This window comes from Lepidothrix coronata, unplaced genomic scaffold (genome assembly GCF_001604755.1).
Source record: "Lepidothrix coronata isolate B3197 unplaced genomic scaffold, Lepidothrix_coronata-1.0 Scaffold46, whole genome shotgun sequence".
In the NCBI taxonomy this organism is placed as follows: Eukaryota; Metazoa; Chordata; class Aves; order Passeriformes; family Pipridae; genus Lepidothrix; species Lepidothrix coronata.
In genome coordinates, this window is record NW_016690226.1 from 5,041,885 (window position 1) to 5,060,663 (window position 18,779).

General features: G+C 45.5%; 1 protein-coding gene across 1 annotated transcript; it reads right to left on the reverse strand.

Annotated features, from left to right (window-relative positions):
- Positions 1–33: 33 nt before the first annotated feature.
- On the reverse strand, positions 34–14,670 carry LPCAT3 (lysophosphatidylcholine acyltransferase 3). Its single transcript, XM_017814835.1, has 13 exons — positions 14,531–14,670; positions 5,820–5,927; positions 5,595–5,701; positions 5,348–5,441; positions 5,197–5,234; positions 3,959–4,137; positions 3,429–3,537; positions 2,657–2,743; positions 2,175–2,341; positions 1,439–1,586; positions 749–907; positions 509–635; positions 34–378 (listed from the first exon to the last, which is right to left on the reverse strand). The coding sequence occupies exons 1-12, from the start codon at positions 14,625–14,627 to the stop codon at positions 519–521; spliced, it is 1,410 nt and encodes a 469-aa protein (XP_017670324.1). The 5' UTR covers positions 14,628–14,670; the 3' UTR covers positions 34–378; positions 509–518.
- Between the last annotated feature and the right edge of the window lie 4,109 nt (positions 14,671–18,779).

Below are 18,779 nucleotides of genomic sequence, written 5' to 3' on the forward strand. Positions count from 1 at the left end.
AGGCACCTAAGAGGAAAGGAGCTGAAGCCGATGTGAAAAAGACCAGGAGCAATTTTTATCTTAGATGACAAACGTAGAAAAGTCAGAAGGTGGCTCCAATCCAACGCAGCACCTGCCGTAAGTGTGGTACAATCATCTGGTATCAGCGGAGAGACACGAGTGTCGGCCGCAGGGCGGCAGAGATAAGGCAACGGACAGAAGGTTGAGGGTCTCAAGGAGGCTTACTCGGATCCTCTCCTTCCAGGTCTCTGACCCTGTGCTTTCTCCTTCCCCCTCCTCGCATTGAAAAAAGTCATACTTCAACACAGCAAACTTGGCAGGTGATGCTTTGCTTCCGGAGTGTTAAATCGACTCCTACAAATGCACAGGTGGTACAATCTGAAAAAGAGAAGTGCTATATTTGTTTTGGTTGATTTTATGTTTGCCTTTTGCCTTGGGCTGTAACATTGCTGCCCCACTTCACCTCCTAGTCCAAGCACAGGATTCTGTCAACCTAGCACAACCTTACCTTTTGGCTGTTATTCTGCTCTTTTTAGCTTTTCTTTTCGTGGCACAATTAATCTGCGAATGTAAGGCAACACCAACAGTAAGGTGAAGAACAACACGTGGCCAAAGAAATAAATAGACCTGTACACCTGTAAAGAGAAGGGGAGGGTTGAGGATCAGCAAGGAGCTTTGAGCCAAGAACATATTAGAGGGGATGGAGGGAAAAGGGTTACCACATGGGTCCTCTGTGGCTACTAAATACCTTCATCCATTTGTCCCAGGTGAAAAGGCAAAATGGCACCAGAGAGTAACCCATAAACATCCAGTGATTAGTCTGCTGCAGCACGTAGAAGATGGGCCGCAAGAGAGTGATGGAGGCCAAAGTGCTTAGGGGAGGACTGTCCCGAACAAGGTTTATGAACTAATTTAAAGAAAAAAAAACAGAATTGTCATCAGTTCAATGTCCCGTGGCTGTATATGTGGGCTCTGGGGCCGAAGTTCTCTATGAAGCTGTGTAAAATGAATTTTTAGTAAGTAAAGAAGTAGCTAAAGTAGCTAAATACCTCACCTGGCCAAAGTTTTAATTAAGGAAATAAATTTTAATAAGCAATACTGTTCTCTCAGTACTGGGAGATTAGCAGAGGCATTCAGTTCATGTACTTGTGCTCCAATCTTTTTCAGCTGCCAAGTACTTCAGCTGCCCTCTGCTCATATGCCAAGTTCTCCACTTTTCTTCCCGTCAGCTTCTGCAATGTATTTACGGTTTGCCCACACAGAAGCCAGCAACTTACTGAACTCTTTAAGAACAAAACCCTATCATGTTTGAAAATCAATTCCAAAGCAAGCAGCTGTTTTTTTCATATTTAATCCAAGTAAAGCCTTCACAGTTTCCAGACTCAGGGGGAAGGACTGGTGCAGGCCACCCCATTCTGGTAAGTCATACAAAGCATACCTGTCTTTCAACGATGACTATCAGCAACTCCATTTGAAAGCACACCAGGTAGCCAGAGTGCAGCCCATGCCAAATGGCCAGGAAGAACAGGGCCAGTGCCTGTGACAGCAGTTTGTTACCCAGGAACTTCAGACGCTTGAAGATGTAGCTAGATCAGAAAAGAAACAAAGTGCTTCCAGGTTATTGTCTGTCCCTCCCTGTTGGTGTCAGAGAGGCAGGGCCCAGGGGACCATATGCCTTTGCACACCATGTGGTGACAGAAAACAGCAAGACCAGAGCAAAATGTACATCAGAACAGTCTTAAAGAAATCCCAGCTATAAGGGGGAGAAGGAGTTCATTATGTACAATTTAGTTGTGTCCCAGCAAATGCTGAACCAAAACCCAGTTGAGTTTGGCACAGGAGCATCAAGAGCCATGATGCAGGAACCAGCTGTGAGAGCAGTTCTGAGGCTGGCTGAGCAGGCAGGCAGTTCAAGGGCTTGCTGTAGTTCTGATCTAGTCTCTGCTGCCATCAACTGCTTGCCTTTATTAATAAACTCCCCCTCCAGGTGAATTAAAAGATCTCTAACCCAGTAACCCAATAACCTGTTTCTAATGGCACAGCAGCAAAACATGAAAGAAAGTGCAAGAAACTGGCAGATTCCTCCTCTAATGCTCCCGCTCAGCCGAGGATCTTGGTTCTGTCGACACAGGTGTCGCCAACACATTATAGAAGGGGAATTTTGTCCTGCTCACCGGGCTACCCAAGCATTGGTGTTGATGTTGAAAGAAGCAATGGTCCCTGTGAACAAAGGTGTTGTCTCATACAGCCAGACCTTCATGTTGGCACAGGCATTCCACAAAGGCTTTCCATTCTGGTCCTTCCCATTGTACCCCAGACCAACTAGGATGCAGACACCTTCCTATCAAAAAATACACAAGTAAGATAAGAGGAAAATATTGCCCCTTTTTTGTTGGAAAGGCAGAGCTGAGAAAGCTCTGACTCTCACTGTGTTGAGTGGAGAGCACCACTGCAGATGGAATAAATGGCTTAAAAACTGCCTGCTTTTTAGTTATCTAGTCTTGGCTAACTTGGAGCAAGCTGAATTTACTTGTACTGATCTCCAGATATTTGAATTTCTTCCATTTAGTGCTAAGCCCAAGAGCATACTAAGTAGCTGCAAGGGTGTGACCTTTATTCATTCGTCTTTTGCCTCTGGAACAACATGTAGACTCACCGTAACAAGCCAGCAAGTTACGTATTTGTAGAGTATAATTTTGCCCCAGATCAATATGTAACCACAACGGAACCAGAAAGGCTTCTCCTGCAGAGACAAGAGCAAAACAGAATAAAAATAAAAACGGGAGTTGAGTGGCCATAATGGGACAAGGTAGACGAGATCTCATCACTGTCTTTTGTTTTTATCTGATGTATGTGTTGAGACTGCTGTACGGAGTAGGCTGCCAGGCTTATGCAAACTCATACATCGTTCTCCTTCCTTTGGTAATATGTGGCTGTACTGAACTAGCTACAGTTTGGGAAGACTCTGGGATTAGCATAATCATTGTGAAATTTACGCTCTTATTTAGTCACATTGACACAGAAATGCTGACAATCTGCAAGTAGGAATTATTTGTTAGGAGTTTTCTAAGCACCTCAAAGATTCTGATGAGCCTTGCAAGTTACTCTAGTGAAGTTCTTTGCATGTAATTGTTATTAGGAGGGTAATTAAAATATCATAAAATACATAGGTTTCCAAAAACAGCAGTAGCATCTAAGATTAATTATCTATTTGTAAAAGTTTTCATTTAGTTCAGTTCCCCATAACACATTCCTGTTCTGCATCAAATGGAATCCACCAGATAGGCAGTAAAGCCAAATCAGTTGTGGAAAGGCTTATCACTAGTTGCTGAATTACTTTTAAATTGAGGGGAAGCAAAAAAAAAAATTGAAAAATTAACAAATTCTACTCTTGTGCCCACACCCCACACAACCAAGTCAATACATACCATATAGTCATCTGAGATGAGGTATTCATCATAGACGTACAGACTTGATAAGGTATAGGTTACTAGAAACACAAGACCCAAACTCAGGCGCTTGAGAGCAGGCACAAAACTGAGAAAGAAAAATACGAAGGTCAAAGAAATGCCTTGGAAAGAGACCATCAAATCCATAATTTTAAAAACAGAGGTGGAGAAGAGGAGGTGGGGGGACAGCAATAGGGGGTACCACATTCCACTGCAGCAGCTGCCTCCATTTGGAAGCTGGGATGCAAATATTACCAGTTTGGAACCGAGTCTGTACTAAAGATGTCAAATAACTGTTGACATTCATGCCCTAGAACAATGCTGGGACATTAAGTGGAGAGTTACAAGCAACTTTTGAAAGACTGCCTTGTCTTATAAATCACTTTTGGTCACAGTACTCCCGTGTCCAGGCAAGAAGGCAGTTTGCTGCAGGGAACATAGAGGATTCAGTGGAGGATTCAGCATTCTAGGATTGCAGGAAGGTGAGAAGCCAAGTCGCTTTATATTACCTATTGGGTCTCTGGCCTGGGACGTCAGTCATCTCACCCCTTGCCAATTTCTGATAGTCTGTCATGGAGAACTGAGGCCCAACCATGAAGGCACCATAGAAATAGGAGAATCCTGAGACCTCCAGGAAGGTAGGAACTCCCCGGACAGCAAATCGCCGCTGCTCAGGGGTCAGGAACTCCTGTACCAAAGGGAGTGGCATTAACATCATCTCGGGGAATTCATACTAGCTCTGGATGTTATGTTCTCAGCCTGCCTCCTTACTGGTCTCAGTTCTTCCTCTCCAGGTACACAGAACTTTAGACTTTGTATTTCTCATCCATTCCTCTCCCCAGCCCTCTCTATCCCCTCTCCCTCTAAACAGCAAGAAGATCCAATGGTTGAGATGAGTTGCACAGATCTCTATTCCCAAATAAGCTCAAAACATGGAAGGGATCTATTGACATGCATCCCTGTCAGCACAGTAGGCATAGCAAAAGGACTGTATCTGACTTATTCCAGTCCCTGACTGCAGTTGCATGTACTCTCAAGACCTTATCATACTACAATTCCTACTTCTTGATGCAAGAATTCATCGTCTTTAAATACTTGAAACTTCAGCTTGGGAAATTTCAGCTTGACCTTGTTTTCTTGCAGTCAGCAGTGATTCCATGGATGCTAAAGACTAGGTCAAGCCTCAAACACGAGGTGGAGGATCAAGACACTTGAAGTAGGATTAAGAGACTGTAGCAAGTGCAGTGCCCTCTCCCACACACTGTGCTGTGCAACTTCTGTCACTGTTTTATCTGCTCTAAAAGGAGGGCCCTAACAAATGGTAAAGGGCAACTGTTCACCAGGGTATGCTAAAACTAATCAAAGAAAAGGAAGATGGGAACTGAGACCCAGTACTGATGGTGTGCAAGTTCAAAGTGCACTACCCACAAGACACGGAGCATCAGGGATTGGGAATCTAACGCAACACATTTGGGGGAAAGAGATGGTGGGGAATTTGGAAGGGAGCAGGGTAATATTCTGACATAATTGAAACAACTTTTGTCCATCTCTAATCACTACTGTCTCTGTTCCAAATTATTTCTTTCCGCTCCAGAATTCAGTGCCCTCAGACACTCACAGAGGCTCCCCTCTCAGCTATGGCTTTTACCAAACAGTGCAGCCTGCTACTTCACATTCTTTGAACTTCATTTTCTGACCTCTAGCTCACTGGAACAGCATGGAATGATGGAGAAATGGTCTTACTCACCAGATCTTTTCCTCCATCATAGTAATCGATGGCCAGACCTAGAGGTGAGAAACAGTTATTTGAATCCCTGGGATGGGCTGAATAAGCAAGTCCTCTCTTCCCCGAAGCACAGCTTGCAGAGTGCAAGAGATAGAAGAGAGGTGTCACTCACCAATTAACTTAAGTGTCAAGACACAATGTGGCATTGTCCACTTGATGTCATAATGTTCTGTGGCTGTGAAGTAATATCCAGCCATAAGGTATGTCTGAAAGAAACCATTGTTTGGGTTATTCAAACTAATTCCTCCAGCTGGTTTTGATCTGCCTCCACTTTTCCACCCACAGTTGCTACTGGGAAGTGCAAAACTGAACAGAGGGCTCCCTTCTACAAACCGATGGAGTAAGAAAGGGAGTTTTACCATCTGAAAGAAGAACGTGGTGAAGACGGCAGTGATTGTGCGACCCATTAGTCTCAGTATGAGGAACTGGATTAGGACACATATCAGGGAATGAAAAAACTGCATCCCTGTGGGACAGGAAAAGAGAGAGAGAGAGAGATAAGAAGTAGAAATTACATTTACAGGTTCTCCTAAACTGCAGCTTGCCCTGGGCCAGGCAGCTCTCTTTTCCCAAACTCATCTTACCAAAATTGAAGTAAGCAATTGAGAGTCCTGTGAACACATTGTAGAGATGAATGAGGTAGGTCTCCTTCTGGAAGAGGAAATAGCGCTGGAACAAGGCAAAAGGATATCCTGAGTAGAGAAGAAAGGAAAAAAAAAACAAAGGAAGAGTTAATAAGTTTAGACAAGTATTGGTAATGATCCAAACTACAGCTTTCTTGAACATGTTACTAGGAACAGGTACTTTACATGGATACATTATCAACAAAGATCATGGTGTTAATTCCCGATACAGTATTTCCATCTTGGGAGACAGATGCCAGATAAATTACTCTGTATAGAAGAAAATACTTTAACAGGAACACAATCATATCAAAATTGACATTGAAGTGCAAGAAATTACAGGATTACAGTTTCTGGCCTCATTCAATACAGATGAATAATGCTTAAATACATGAATCAGATTTTAGTCTCTAATTCATTTCCAAATTCTGCAACAAAAACATTGAACATAGCAAGAAGCTATATTAAAAAAAAAGGGGGGGAGGGAGGAACTTTATGGTTAATACCATTACAATGTGCTGAAAAATTCAATCCTGCTCAAAAATTCAATTCAGCTTTAATTTTGGAATTCCTCAAGTGACCTCCAGTAAGATAGATACTCTTGCTTTTCTAACTCTGCAACTTCAGATTTGCATCTGATTTGTGAACTACTGAGTACACATCTGTAACTAAAATCCACTAGTACTATGCATGTAGTATTTTTGGAAAGAAAAAATCAGTCAGAAGCATATGGAGCAACTAAAATAAGTGGAAGGAGTTTTCTCCTTGCATTTTCTGTGTATTAACTCCTAGCCTAAATTAAGAATGCCTCCAGATTATTCATGTGTGGCTCAAGTGAGAAGCAAACATTTGTAAAACACTCTGGTGGTACGGTGAGAAGTGTCACACAGAACACCATGAGTCAACTAAATTCTGTTGTCTAGGTGAGTTCACATAGCATGCAATAAACACTGCCACTCATTAGACAATAAATATGTTATGTTTTAATACACAGTGACACAGGAAGAGTTGCCCATCTCATGGGTACATGAAGCCCATTCACGCAATTAGTGTTTCTAAAGGCACATGCACAAGGAGCTGAATTGGGATACCAGAAGCCACCTTAATTCTAGCATTTTATTGCTTTACTTTGCAAGATTGTGTTCTTTTGTCCTGCTTAAAAATAAACAAAAGAAAAAGGAAATTCATCACGTACCACAATACTGGCATCCATGCTACTTATTATCCTAGCTGAAATCTCTAGCAGTGGATAGATCTCTTATACTTCCACTAATGGAGTACTAGGAGCAGGAGATAGTCATGTTTTATATGGAGCAGTAATAAAAGGTGACGACATGCACATTCTGCCGAGAAGTGTATGATGGATGGAAGGTTTCCAATAAGCGAGGCCAAATCTAGTCACTGCTGTGAGAGGAAATGAGAAACTCTGTCATGCTATGTAAAATATATGTCTGGCAGTCTGTCAGTGGAGCCATTTTAAGGTCCTCTCCGTCCCCAAAAATCCCTTGGGAGGGAGCCCCAGGGTTTGGGACTTTTGGGCTCCCTTCTGGGTCCCAGATAGCAGCATGCTCTACTGAGTCCAGATGTGTACTCGCTGCTTCTTGAAACCAAACTGCTGCTCCCCATTTCCTCAGCCTCTTGCCACCCCTCTTTCGGTCTTCCCTGCCTCCTTGTTGCTGTTCCTTCCTCCTTTTGTGTCCCACACTGGTTTCCACACCACAGGCTGCTTTCTCAGGCTGAGTAGCCGGCCAGCCCCACATACCACGGCCCTTCACTCACAGAGCCTGGCAACCTCCCTTCTGCACACCCAGCCTGCTCTTCCCTTCCACAACAGCGGCTCCAAGCTCCCCTACAAAATGTCTTACCCAAACCATCCTCTCCCTGCCTGGTCCCCCATGATTTTTACACAGCGTTCTTTTCATTCACTAACATGGCCTTCTGTCCCATTTCCCCCATTGCTGCCCTGAACACCAGCTGACAGGGAAAGAGGGCATTGGTAAAGGGAGTTCATCATACAGGCTCTCTAGGGGTACAGGAGTAACTAAAAGAATTAGAGCAATTCACATAATCAAAAAAAAAAAAAAAAGGTTGTGTTTTCTACCAGCCTTTTTACTCAGGAACATGCAGACGGGGATTCTTTGTTCATGTGCCAATTTTCCTGCTGAAGTTTAACAAACACAGGAACAACTGGCTTTGAGAAATGGAAAGTGGTAAAAAAATGTAAAGTGTTACTATCAGATTAGATCAAAAGTTTACTGCAGAAAATGTTTCCCCCTTTTGAACAAGGGGAGAAAAATCAGATTACAATTACAGGCAAAGCACAATTTCTTGCTGTTCGTTGACACGGATGGTATTAAAACTACATTTTCAAGGCTGTCCCACTCTCTCAAAAATCAGTAATATCTTGCAAAAAAGTCCATTTTCATGAGAATTTTTTTCTCTAGATATCTCTGTAGACAGAATTAAGGTATGACTGAATACTATAATGTACCGCAAATTTCTAAAAGCCAGAAATTTTATCTCTTTTCTCCCATGCCCATCTAGAGTTCCTACTCTTTGAGAGAGCTGTCTCACTTGTCAGGTATACTCCTTTTTAGCTTGACACAGCAGATCGCATCATGGTTTGGCTAATGACGCTCTGAAGGGAAAAGAACCCTGGCAAACAGAGAGCTACTAATATGCACAGCATATATGTTTTTAGAAAGCCACAAACAAACCCTGGTCTTGCACTACATGGGTACTGTTCCAGTTCAAAAGTCACAACATCAGCCTAAATTCTTCTGATATCCAGAGTAACTTGTTAGTACTCTGGACTGCAATTTACCTGCAGTTCTGCTGCATGAGATAATTTTCTCAGTTTTACAACTGGGCCAGTTCCACGCTGCAGATATAAACTTTAACCCCCAAATGGCAGTGGATACTGAATGTCAATGGTCATTCTGCTGTGGCCTGTGCCCTTCTGAACACTCATAAACTCTCTATTAAATAACAAGCAACTTCTACTGATAACAACGGCAGTACTCCTGCCCCACTACCGTGTTCCTGAAGCACAGCAGTTTTTGGAGTTATTTTGGAGTTGGCTGTCACCTTTGGATATGTCAGCAGCAGGACGCTGTGCTGCTTTGCTTCTGCCATTCAGTGCAACAGGACAAGAGTCCCTGGTCCTTGCTGCCAAGAGATCCTGCACAGCAGCTCCCACTCTGCCAACCTCCTCTTTCACAACTCCCTCAGGCAGAGTAGGCTGTAATACTCCTGGAGAAAACAGAAGGGAACCCCTGATCCCAAGTAATTCTTCTTCTCTACCCACCATGGAGTTGAAAAAAGTCTGCACACAGAGTTGGATTTTGCTTCTAGACAGACTTTTTATAGAAGGAAATAAGCAACTGATATAGAAGTGGCAAATTAGACATGAATGCTCCTAATGATAAATCTCTCCTTTTTTTTTTTTTTTTTTTTTTTCCCCAAACTTCACAGCAACAAGAGGATGATCTCTGGTTAAGAGAACCCCTGTGATGAAAAGAAAGGACAAAGTCAGCTTTTTGGCCACAGACATTTGGGAGAGTAATGGGCCACTGCACATCGCTCAAGTTGTCCAGAGATACAAGAATCTAACTAAGCAAAAGAAGTAAATGATCAAGAAGGTGAATTAGGCAGGATGAAAGTTCTACTAATACCAAGCAAAAATAGTGCCATCTTCTTGAATGGGTGATTAAGATGCCTGTCTTTTTCCAGATATAAAGCTGCAAATAAGAATACCAGAAACATTCTTTTCATCTCTGCTCCCTTTATTTCTCCTTTTATATGCATTAGCTGTTTCATCTTCAAGAGACTAGATCTGACTATTTTCCCCTTCTCCTTTGCTGATCAGTTAACTTCTCCTTAGTTAACATCTAGCAGGTCAATTGCCTTCATTTTCTCGTAAAAATGCTAAAACTAAAAGGAAGGGGACAACAGGAAAAGAAAGTGGAAAATACCAGCCTTACCTAATATTTTGACTTCAAAGGTATTCCCCTCTTCTGTCTCTAATACTGCAATACTTGTTTAACACTGGGTGCATAAACATGAGTATTTTATTTCAGCTCAGGACTGCACTTTCAAAGTCCACTTACGATGCTTTAGTTTGCTTTAGTCTCAAAGCATGTGAACAGGGCTCTCTTCAGATGAAACTAAACTGAAAACACACTCCAGTGGGTGCTTAGTCCGTATGACCAGACTGAAAAAAAATTGAAAGTAAATGCTCAAAACCCACAGACAAGTCTGCTCTATAGATCTGCTCCTACTGTACCACTTCGCTAATGTAGACACGGGCAGTGTGTAGCATTACATACCTCCCTCTATTTTTTTATTATTTAATGAACAAGATGTATTTGAAGTTAGAAGTTTAAACAACGCAGCACATGAGTGCTCTGCGACAGGGCTGGTTTTAGACCCCGTGACAGGGGAGTGCTGCCTCTTACAGCTTCTCCCATCTCTTACCCATCAAAACCAGTTGCTCGCCTTCCCTGCAGTAAGGTTCTTGTTTGTCTGACCAGCTGGGGACTCGGTTTGGGATAAGTCAACAGCTTTGGGTGACCACAGTGAGAATTTCACTGAGCTTAAAAATCTTCAGGATGCAGAGAGCAGGAAGAAACAGAGGACGTAAAAATAATGATGAAAGGTAGAAGAGTAGCAGACGACTGGCAAGCAAAGCAATAAGTTTCTGGCACCTATTGAGTAGTAATGTGTTAATTTCTGCAGGTCCCTGATATGTGTGTGGATGAGGGAACACTTCCCCAGTGCTTTTCCTGGCAGGTCTGGGCAAATCAGCAGGGTCAGTTCTGGCTCAGGGGTGTAAACAGCATGTTGGCCCCCCTCCACACTGTGCAGCAGGACATGCCAGGTAGCTTGCAAGCCACTGTGTAATACTATGATCAGATAAATAGCTGTAATTCTTTGGGATCATACAGCCATGCAAGAAATGAGATCAACATAAAGTCTTAAATACACAGTGCCACAGGGCCCCCTGCATCCTGGCTTATGCTTTGAGCGGTGACAGCAGGAAAGAAATCTGTCCCCTCTCATGTGAGGACAGGAGCAGCAGCACAGAAACCCTGTTCTCTCCTTCACACCATTAAAGGGCTCCTTTTTCCTTTTTTCTCCAAGGGTCTAGGACAGCATTGGTTCAGACTTCTTATCCCAGCAACTGGAAAGTAACTCTGTAGGGACAGAGCTGAGACCACTGGTGTCTTCGATGCTGACAAAAAGACAGAGTTTCTCCTGTGGGAACAGTGGCCCCTGGACCTACTGAAGAATGCAAGGTAGAGTATGTCTCTCAAAGACACCTTCATATCATTGACAGACATTAGTGTACTGACACATCACACTTTTTTTTATTGGCAGGGTCCAGAACTATGCTTCAGGTCTTACTGCTGTTGATAAAGCAGCCAAATTGCAGACTAATTTCTTCAAAGGCTGTTTACGCAAATTTTTACATATGGGAAGTCTGCAGTAAGTTTTTAATCTTGTACAATCTGAGTAAAGGACTCTAGTTGTATTCTTTGCTTCAAAATTGCAGCATATATAAATGTGTCTGATCTAAATACAAAGCTGTGACTAAAATCCCCATAATTTGCTCAGCAATGTGCCATTACTTGTTCACTAAAACATTATGTTGCCCTTTAGAACTACTCCAATTTTAGTTCTTGGATGCTCTTCCTTCCTCCTTTCTCATTCTCTCGTTCTCCCCTTTATTTAATTTTTTTCAGTTGTGACAGAATGTTAACAGTTTTATACAACCTCTTTTAGTTATTTCAGATTATGACTAAGTAAACAAACTTATTCTGAATCAAGAGAGTCCATTTAGACTTTTTTTCAACAATAATTCAGCTTTCTCCATAAATTAATGTAAGAAGTTGCAAAGTCCCTTGTGATTCTTCCTCTTTCTCAGAAAACTATTTTTACCAGTTTTGGTGATCTTCTGAACAGTGAAACCCTAGAAACTGTTGTCACAGTGTAGATGGGAAACTGCATCACAGAGCAAGAAAAAGAAACAACTTTTTAGTCCATCTTTGGAACAGAGATCTTTGAACAGCTTTGGAACCAAGCTTTGTCCTCATGGTCTTGTTCTGAAATAATTCAGCAGTATTAGCTGGAGCCAAAAAACCAGTTTTCTTCCTGAATCTATACAAACACCTGAAACAGAGGAAGTGAAGGAAAAGCCATACTTTTTCTGTCCTGACGCCACTTCCAGCTTTCAGAAATGCCTTTCATTTACACCCCATGCTGTCCTAGGAAGTGGTCATCAGTGCATTACCAACAAGCTTAAGGCTTTCCATCACATTAAAGGGATTGTAAACTAAGCTGCAATTAAATGAACATTTCTTTGTGCTGGGCTAAGGAACTCTTCTTACTCTCCTCTCATGTTGTTCTGGAGGACTGTTTGGCCTGTCCAAACAGCAATGGTATAATGCTTTACATTATACCATGTAATGGTATAATGCTTTACCTCCCATCCATTAAGCAGGAAAGCTGAAGTCAATCCCCTCTGCCCGAGTGGTTCAACCTACACGACCTGCAAGAGTGCCAAACTACAGGCAAGGCTATTGTGCATGCCCTGAAGCCTTCTGTCTGAAGTTATGCCTTCCATTGCATGTAATTAAGTGATACTGAGCTAGGGAGAAAGGACAGGGAAAGGCAGGTCTAGCCTCCTGGTTTAGTAAATACATTTTAGTATGCAGGGGAGAGATGTTACTGGTTTCCTGTCCCTGATCTCCAGACGTTAATACAAATTACAAAAATCCACTGGGACCATGCAAAATAGATAGCGGCCTACCTCAGGAACAGCACTGTGCTGTCTCAGTGGCTTAGTGTCAACACTGTACGTGGAACATTTGTAACAGCACACACAGATCTCATGCTTCCTCAATCTACCGACAGCAGCGGGCAGCTCTTCTTATCTTTCTAGGAGAATAACTATCTGCTGTTCATTTCAAAGAAGTGGTTTTGCTCACCCATAAGACACCGAGCAAGAAACAGCCTTCCAGTGTAGTGTTCTAGCTTATTATTAGTAAGAAGCAAGAAGGAACTTAGAAAGTAAGATCCAGGTGGGAATATTCTGCAGAGGCATCTCTCTACTGTAGCTATCTGTCTCCACACAAGCTTTCTAGGACCTTTTCTGCATAAAGCACCTGTTAGACTAGTTCCTTGGTTAATTCAGTTGACTAACCTCGTAGTGAACTATCTGCCTTTTCTGGTTTAGGTTTCTGCCAAGCAAGTAAATTCAATCAGATTGCAATTAAAGTATCAGAGACAGACGTGGGAGAAAGGAAAGCAGGACTTTCCCTGTTCAGCTGTGGGGAGCTGCTAGACTAACTCATGCTGACTTGTGCGCATGTCTTGTATATGTTACCTATTAATTTTTTTTCTTCTAGAAGAAGTTTGGTTTAACTAACTTCTATGTGGAGTTCAAAATGATAATCAGTTCAGCCTCCCATATCTACCCTTGATGTGAGGAATGTTTTGGTTCAGCTTGATCTCGCACATCATAAACTAAATCAGGCAGAAACAAGTCTGGTGCAGACCACAGTTACAAAGTGACACAGTTTTTCTTGCTTGCATCTTTTCTTAAAAATTATACTTCTAGTTAGCCGAAGCAACTTTATTTTGACAGATTACACAGGAGCAGCTGCATCACTTCAAACATATTTTCAGGTTCAGTGGAAAGCTTGTATTTCCTTTCTGCTAGGTGACTACACCCCCAAATGCTTTCACAACCTGAAGTTTCACTGAGCATCTGCAGAGATGTACGCAGATAGCGTGTATACATACACTTGAATTAATGTTTTGGGAGCCATAACCTCCCCCTCCATGGCTAGCTCACATCATAACGCTAGCCCTGCCTTACCCATTTCACACGGGACTTAAGTATCTCATGTTTACATAAGCGCAGGCAGTGTGTGTTTTGCAACATGCTTCGCGTCGCAGGTGGAGCACAGGACATCATCCCAGTTCTCCCGGCCACTGTGCTGGCAGGCTCTGCTCACCCTACCTGGCAGTGCCCGTGATGACACGCCACTCCCTCAGTGCCATCACTGCTGCAGACACCAGCGATATCTCTGGGCCGCGACCGCCCTGCACTCGGACAGGGCAACACCTGGGAGAGGTTGCGGGGATTCCCGAGCGGACACAAGCTCGCGGGGTGCGGGATGTACACGGGGCCTCGGGGCACTCTCACAGAGCCAACGAGACAATCGCTAACAAAGTTCCTGTGCCCGGGATACGGGCCCCAAGAGGGGTCTTCCGCTGGCACCCCGCGCTCCTCCCTGCCCCACTCCTACAGGCGGTCTGACAGAACCGCGCCCCGACTTCCCGCGGAGAAACCAGGCGGAGTCCCCTGTCCGCCGGGACGGCTGGAGGCTCGTCCCGGGCGGCTGCTGCGGGGCACGTCCCGCGTTCCCCGGGCGAGGCGGGCGGTGCCGGTAGCGGCGGGGGCTCGCCCGCCGGCTCGCCTCGCACACGTGGCCTGGTGCGGCGATGCGAGCACAGGTGCGGCTCCGCGCCGGCGGGGCGATGCCCGGCCCCGGCCGCCGCGCAGCGTGGCACAGTGGTTGAGCGGCGGGGTCGCCCGTGCCCACGGCGGGCGCGGAGCCCCGCCCGGGGCGTCAGCCCCGTTTCCCCCCCACGCCCTGTCTTACCCATGAGGATGGACAGGATGAGGCGCAGCGCCTGCTCCGACGAGCCCAGCGCCTCGGCCAGGCGCGCCAGGCTCCAGCCGGCCGCCGCCACCGCCATGTTCACCGCCGGCCGCCCCGCCGGCCGCTCGCGCCCCGAACCCGGCAGCTGCACCAGCCAGCGCGGCCCCCGCACCGCGCACCGCCCCCAGCCCGCCCATTGGCTGCGCTGCGCCCGGCCCCGCCCCGCCGTGCCGGCGATTGGACCGTCGGTGGCAGCGGGGCCGGGCCCTGGCGCACTAAGGCAAAGGTTACCCGCGGGTGGGCGGGGCCGCGGCCCGGCGCCGCCGGCCAATGATTGGTGGAAGTACGGCAGGGGGCGGGGCGCGAGAGCGGCGGGCGGGGCGGGGCGGGCGCGCGGGGCGGGGCCCGGCTCCCCATTGGCTGTGGCGGGACAGGAGAGCGGCAGGGCGGGGTCGGGGTTATTCGCGGACACGAGGCGCGAGCGGAGGGCGGGAGAGCGCGTGGGGAGGGCGGGAGAGGGGGGTGGTGGCCTAGGCCTGGGTCTGCGTTCTGGCTTTGGCCTTGACCTCAGCCATGGTCTCGGCCGCGACCCCAGCCCTGTTCTTAGCCTTAGCTTCGGCCTTAGCTTCGGCGTGGGGCACAGCTTGAGCTTCCCCAACGCTGCCAGGTCCACCGCCCCATTTGTCCCCGGAGGACAGACCCCTGGTGCTTGGCTCTTGTGGCCCAGAGGGATCCATTTCCCATACCAGCATTATGGCAACACCTGTTCCTTGCCCTGTCCGTGTAGCACCTGACTGAGTGTGCCACAGTGCCAGGCACAGTTTCAGTGGTTCCCAGTGACAGGACAAGGAGCAATGGCCACAAACCAAAACACAGGAAGTTTCACCTCAACATGAGGAAGAACTTCTTTACACTGAAGGTGGCAGAGCACTGGAACAGGCTCCCCAGGGAGGTTGTGGAGTCTCCCTCTTTGGAGACATTCAAAACCCACCTGGACACATTCCTGTCTCACCTGTTCCAGATGACCTTGCCTTGGCATGGGTGATTAGACTGGATGATCTCCAGAGGTCCCTTCCAATCCTAACAATTCTGTGACTCTTGTCACTGGGGGGGTCTGCCCACAGAGCCTCCTCATAACTCATCTACTGGATGACCTTCTCCTAGGTTAGGTTAGATATTAGAAAAAGGTTCTGCACCCAGAGGGTGGTTGGGCACTGGAACAGGCTCCCCAGGGAAGTGGTCACAGCACCAAGTCTGAGAGAGTTCAAGAAGTGTTTGGATGATACTCTCAGGCACATGGTGTGACTTGGGGATGGTCCTGTGCAGAGCCAGGAGTTCAATTCAATGATACTTGTGAGTACCTTCCGACCCGGCATATTCTGTGATTCTGTGTGGCGTGTCCCTTCATGCAGCTGTACATGAGTGCACCCCAAGTTCTCCTCAGCTAAAGCTTTGGTTGTAGCAGATGTGATCCTCTTTCCCTTGTTTGTGTTACCATTTTCCTGCTGGGTCATTCAGGTGAGCGGTAGCACCAAAACTTAGCTGGAGGGGCAAACTCAGGCTCACACAAAGATTCACATGAAAAGGGACCTCTGGAGGTCTCTGACCCCAGCTCACAAGCTGGACTCCAAACCTGGATCAAATTGCTCAGGGTGTTGCCTGGGCACTTCCTGTACATTTTTATGGGTGAAGAGCTCCGAGCCTCCCCGGCCTCCTGAGCCAGTGCTAAATCATCCTCTTTATCCTGCTCTATCCTTTTTATCATCACCATTTAGACAGCAGCCCCAATGAGATCCCATTTCTTGTCAAATCTGACTGGCAACACGCCCATCTGGACCTCACTTATATAGAAGACCAGGCTAAAGACCTTGCCTCCTCTTGCCCTTCTCTTTTCCAGGCTAAACAAATCCAGATTCCTCAGTATCAAAGCTCTAGTCAACTATCCAGTGGTCCTCCACTGGGCTCTTTCTAGTTGGTTCACACCTCTCTTGTGCTGGAGAGTCCATAGTGAACGCAGCAAAACAAATACAACTATATCTATGCCACACAGAGGGAAATAATTGCTTCTCTCCACCTGTTGACTCTGCTGCCATCCGTGCCACCCAGTGTGTTGTTAGGGTGTAGCATGGGCTGGTGTGCCAGCACCTCCAGGATCTTTTCTGCTGAGCTGCTCCTTAGCCCATTGTCTCCCACTCTGTGCTGGCACATATGATTACTCTGCTTCAGGTGCAGGTCTGGCCATGAGGTTATGGTGTGGCTGTGGGGTGGGCTCACCTGCTGAGAACAGGCCCTGGTGGGAACAGTTTTCACTTTAAATGATGTGGATTTTCTCCTATCATCCATTTCTTAGTGGGAAAGGCACAGATCAAGAGAAGGAAGAGGATAAAGTCTTGAAAGAGCAGTTAAATTGCATGTTGGGCTGTGCAGCAGAAGATGTAGTGAGTGTAGAGAGTAGAACAGACAAGGGATGAAAAGAATGAAGGAGTGATCTGACAGAAACCTCAAAAAGTTCAGAAAATAAATGCATTCAAAATAATATGGGACTTGACGTGAAGCTAAGGGAGAACTGAGCCAGAATAATTTCAGAGGTCCACAGTGAAACTGTGAAAAGCAATGACCTTAAGCTGTTGCAAAGGAAAGTTCAGTTGGACCAAAGGGTGGTTCACCATGGGAACAGGTGCTTAGAGAGGCTGGGACATCTTCAGCCTTGGAGATGTTCAGAAGATGACTTTTTCTCACAGAAAATGAGAAAAATGGAAATGAAGAGTAATCAGTGCAGTAAGGAAGTGAATGAAGAAGGGGAGATCTCGGCCTTGATCTCCAGAGGTCCCCTGAAGACAGTGTAAGGTGCAGAGTGGCAGGCCAAGATGTTCAGTGGGGGTTTAAAAACCCTTCTGACTCCATCAGGTTAGACTTTACAAATAGGTTACTGTGTTTGTCTACCCTAACTGGTTACTGTTTGCCAGTTGACTTTCCAAGGAATATCTGTCTCTCATTTCCACGTTCAATTGTGTGTTTATGGTGTTTAGGCCAGTTTCCTGAGTGAGTCCTATGTGAACATGATGACTGTCTATTCCTCCCCCTGTCATGTTTTACAAGGAATGATCCTCTCAAATTTCAACATTTGTAGAAGTGTAATGAAAGTGGAGAGCCAGATTACAGAAAGGCCTCTTAGCATCACCGCTGAAAGAATTCACTCCATAACCAAGCTTCGTCCCTTCTTTGGTATAATTAAATTATCCCACAGATTTAACACTCTGAGGGGGTAACCTCTTAAAGTCTCTATCTTGCTCAGTTGTGCTGTTGTCTGAGAGGTGACTATAGTTGTTATCATCATATTAAAAGTCCATGAATGAGTTAAAGAGTGATGAGAATATTAATGTAAAAAAGATCCACTGAGAACATGTTAACAGTGACATACAGATATAACTTCTGGCTCAGTATGTCGCTACATTTTAGATAGCCAAAAATGGGAGAATATACCAGGGAAATATCTCCATACACTTGCCTTCTCCCTTAAACCTCCACATCAGGCTTCTCCTTTCTTCATCCTTCCCATTCCCTTCTTGTCCTCTTTTCATAAAAGCTTAGATCATGCCTGTAGGATTACTTAGATTCTGTGGGCAATGGCCTTGCTTTGAAGGTCAGACTGCTGTAACCTGGCACCAACCATGCCACTGTTGCTGCAGCCACTGGTACTCTGTTGGGCTTGGCACGAGAGCTTACAGCACTGAGCTTAGCTTTCCACATGTTCTGCTGGTACACGTCCTGCCCGAGAAGACCTCTGTCTCCTGCAGACGCAGACTCCTGCTTTTTGAAAGGCAAGGTGCTCCATCTGGTTTTGGAGGACACATTTGTAGCAGGAAAAATGGATTTGGACCACAGTCTCTCTCAAGTGGTGTCCTCCTGTAGACCCGAGGTTGCAGAAAAAGGGTTGCTGGGCTAGCCAAATTCTGGTCTAGGACCTTTGTGTTCTGGAATAGCTGAGGCAACAACCCCCTGACACACTTCTTTTGTGCAAAGAGGAACTTACTGGAAATGTCCACTATTTGTGAAATGAATTTTTTAAATACCATAGTATTTTAATACACTTGAGGTTAGCTACTTGTATGGTGAGACAGAGTGCATATGAACTTTCATTCTGTAATTTACTGTTGTCAGAGATGGGTTTCAGAAGCAGCATCTGCTCCTGAGATTCCCTAACAATTTCCATTGCAAGACTCTGTTTTCAGTTGCTTGAAATGTTGCT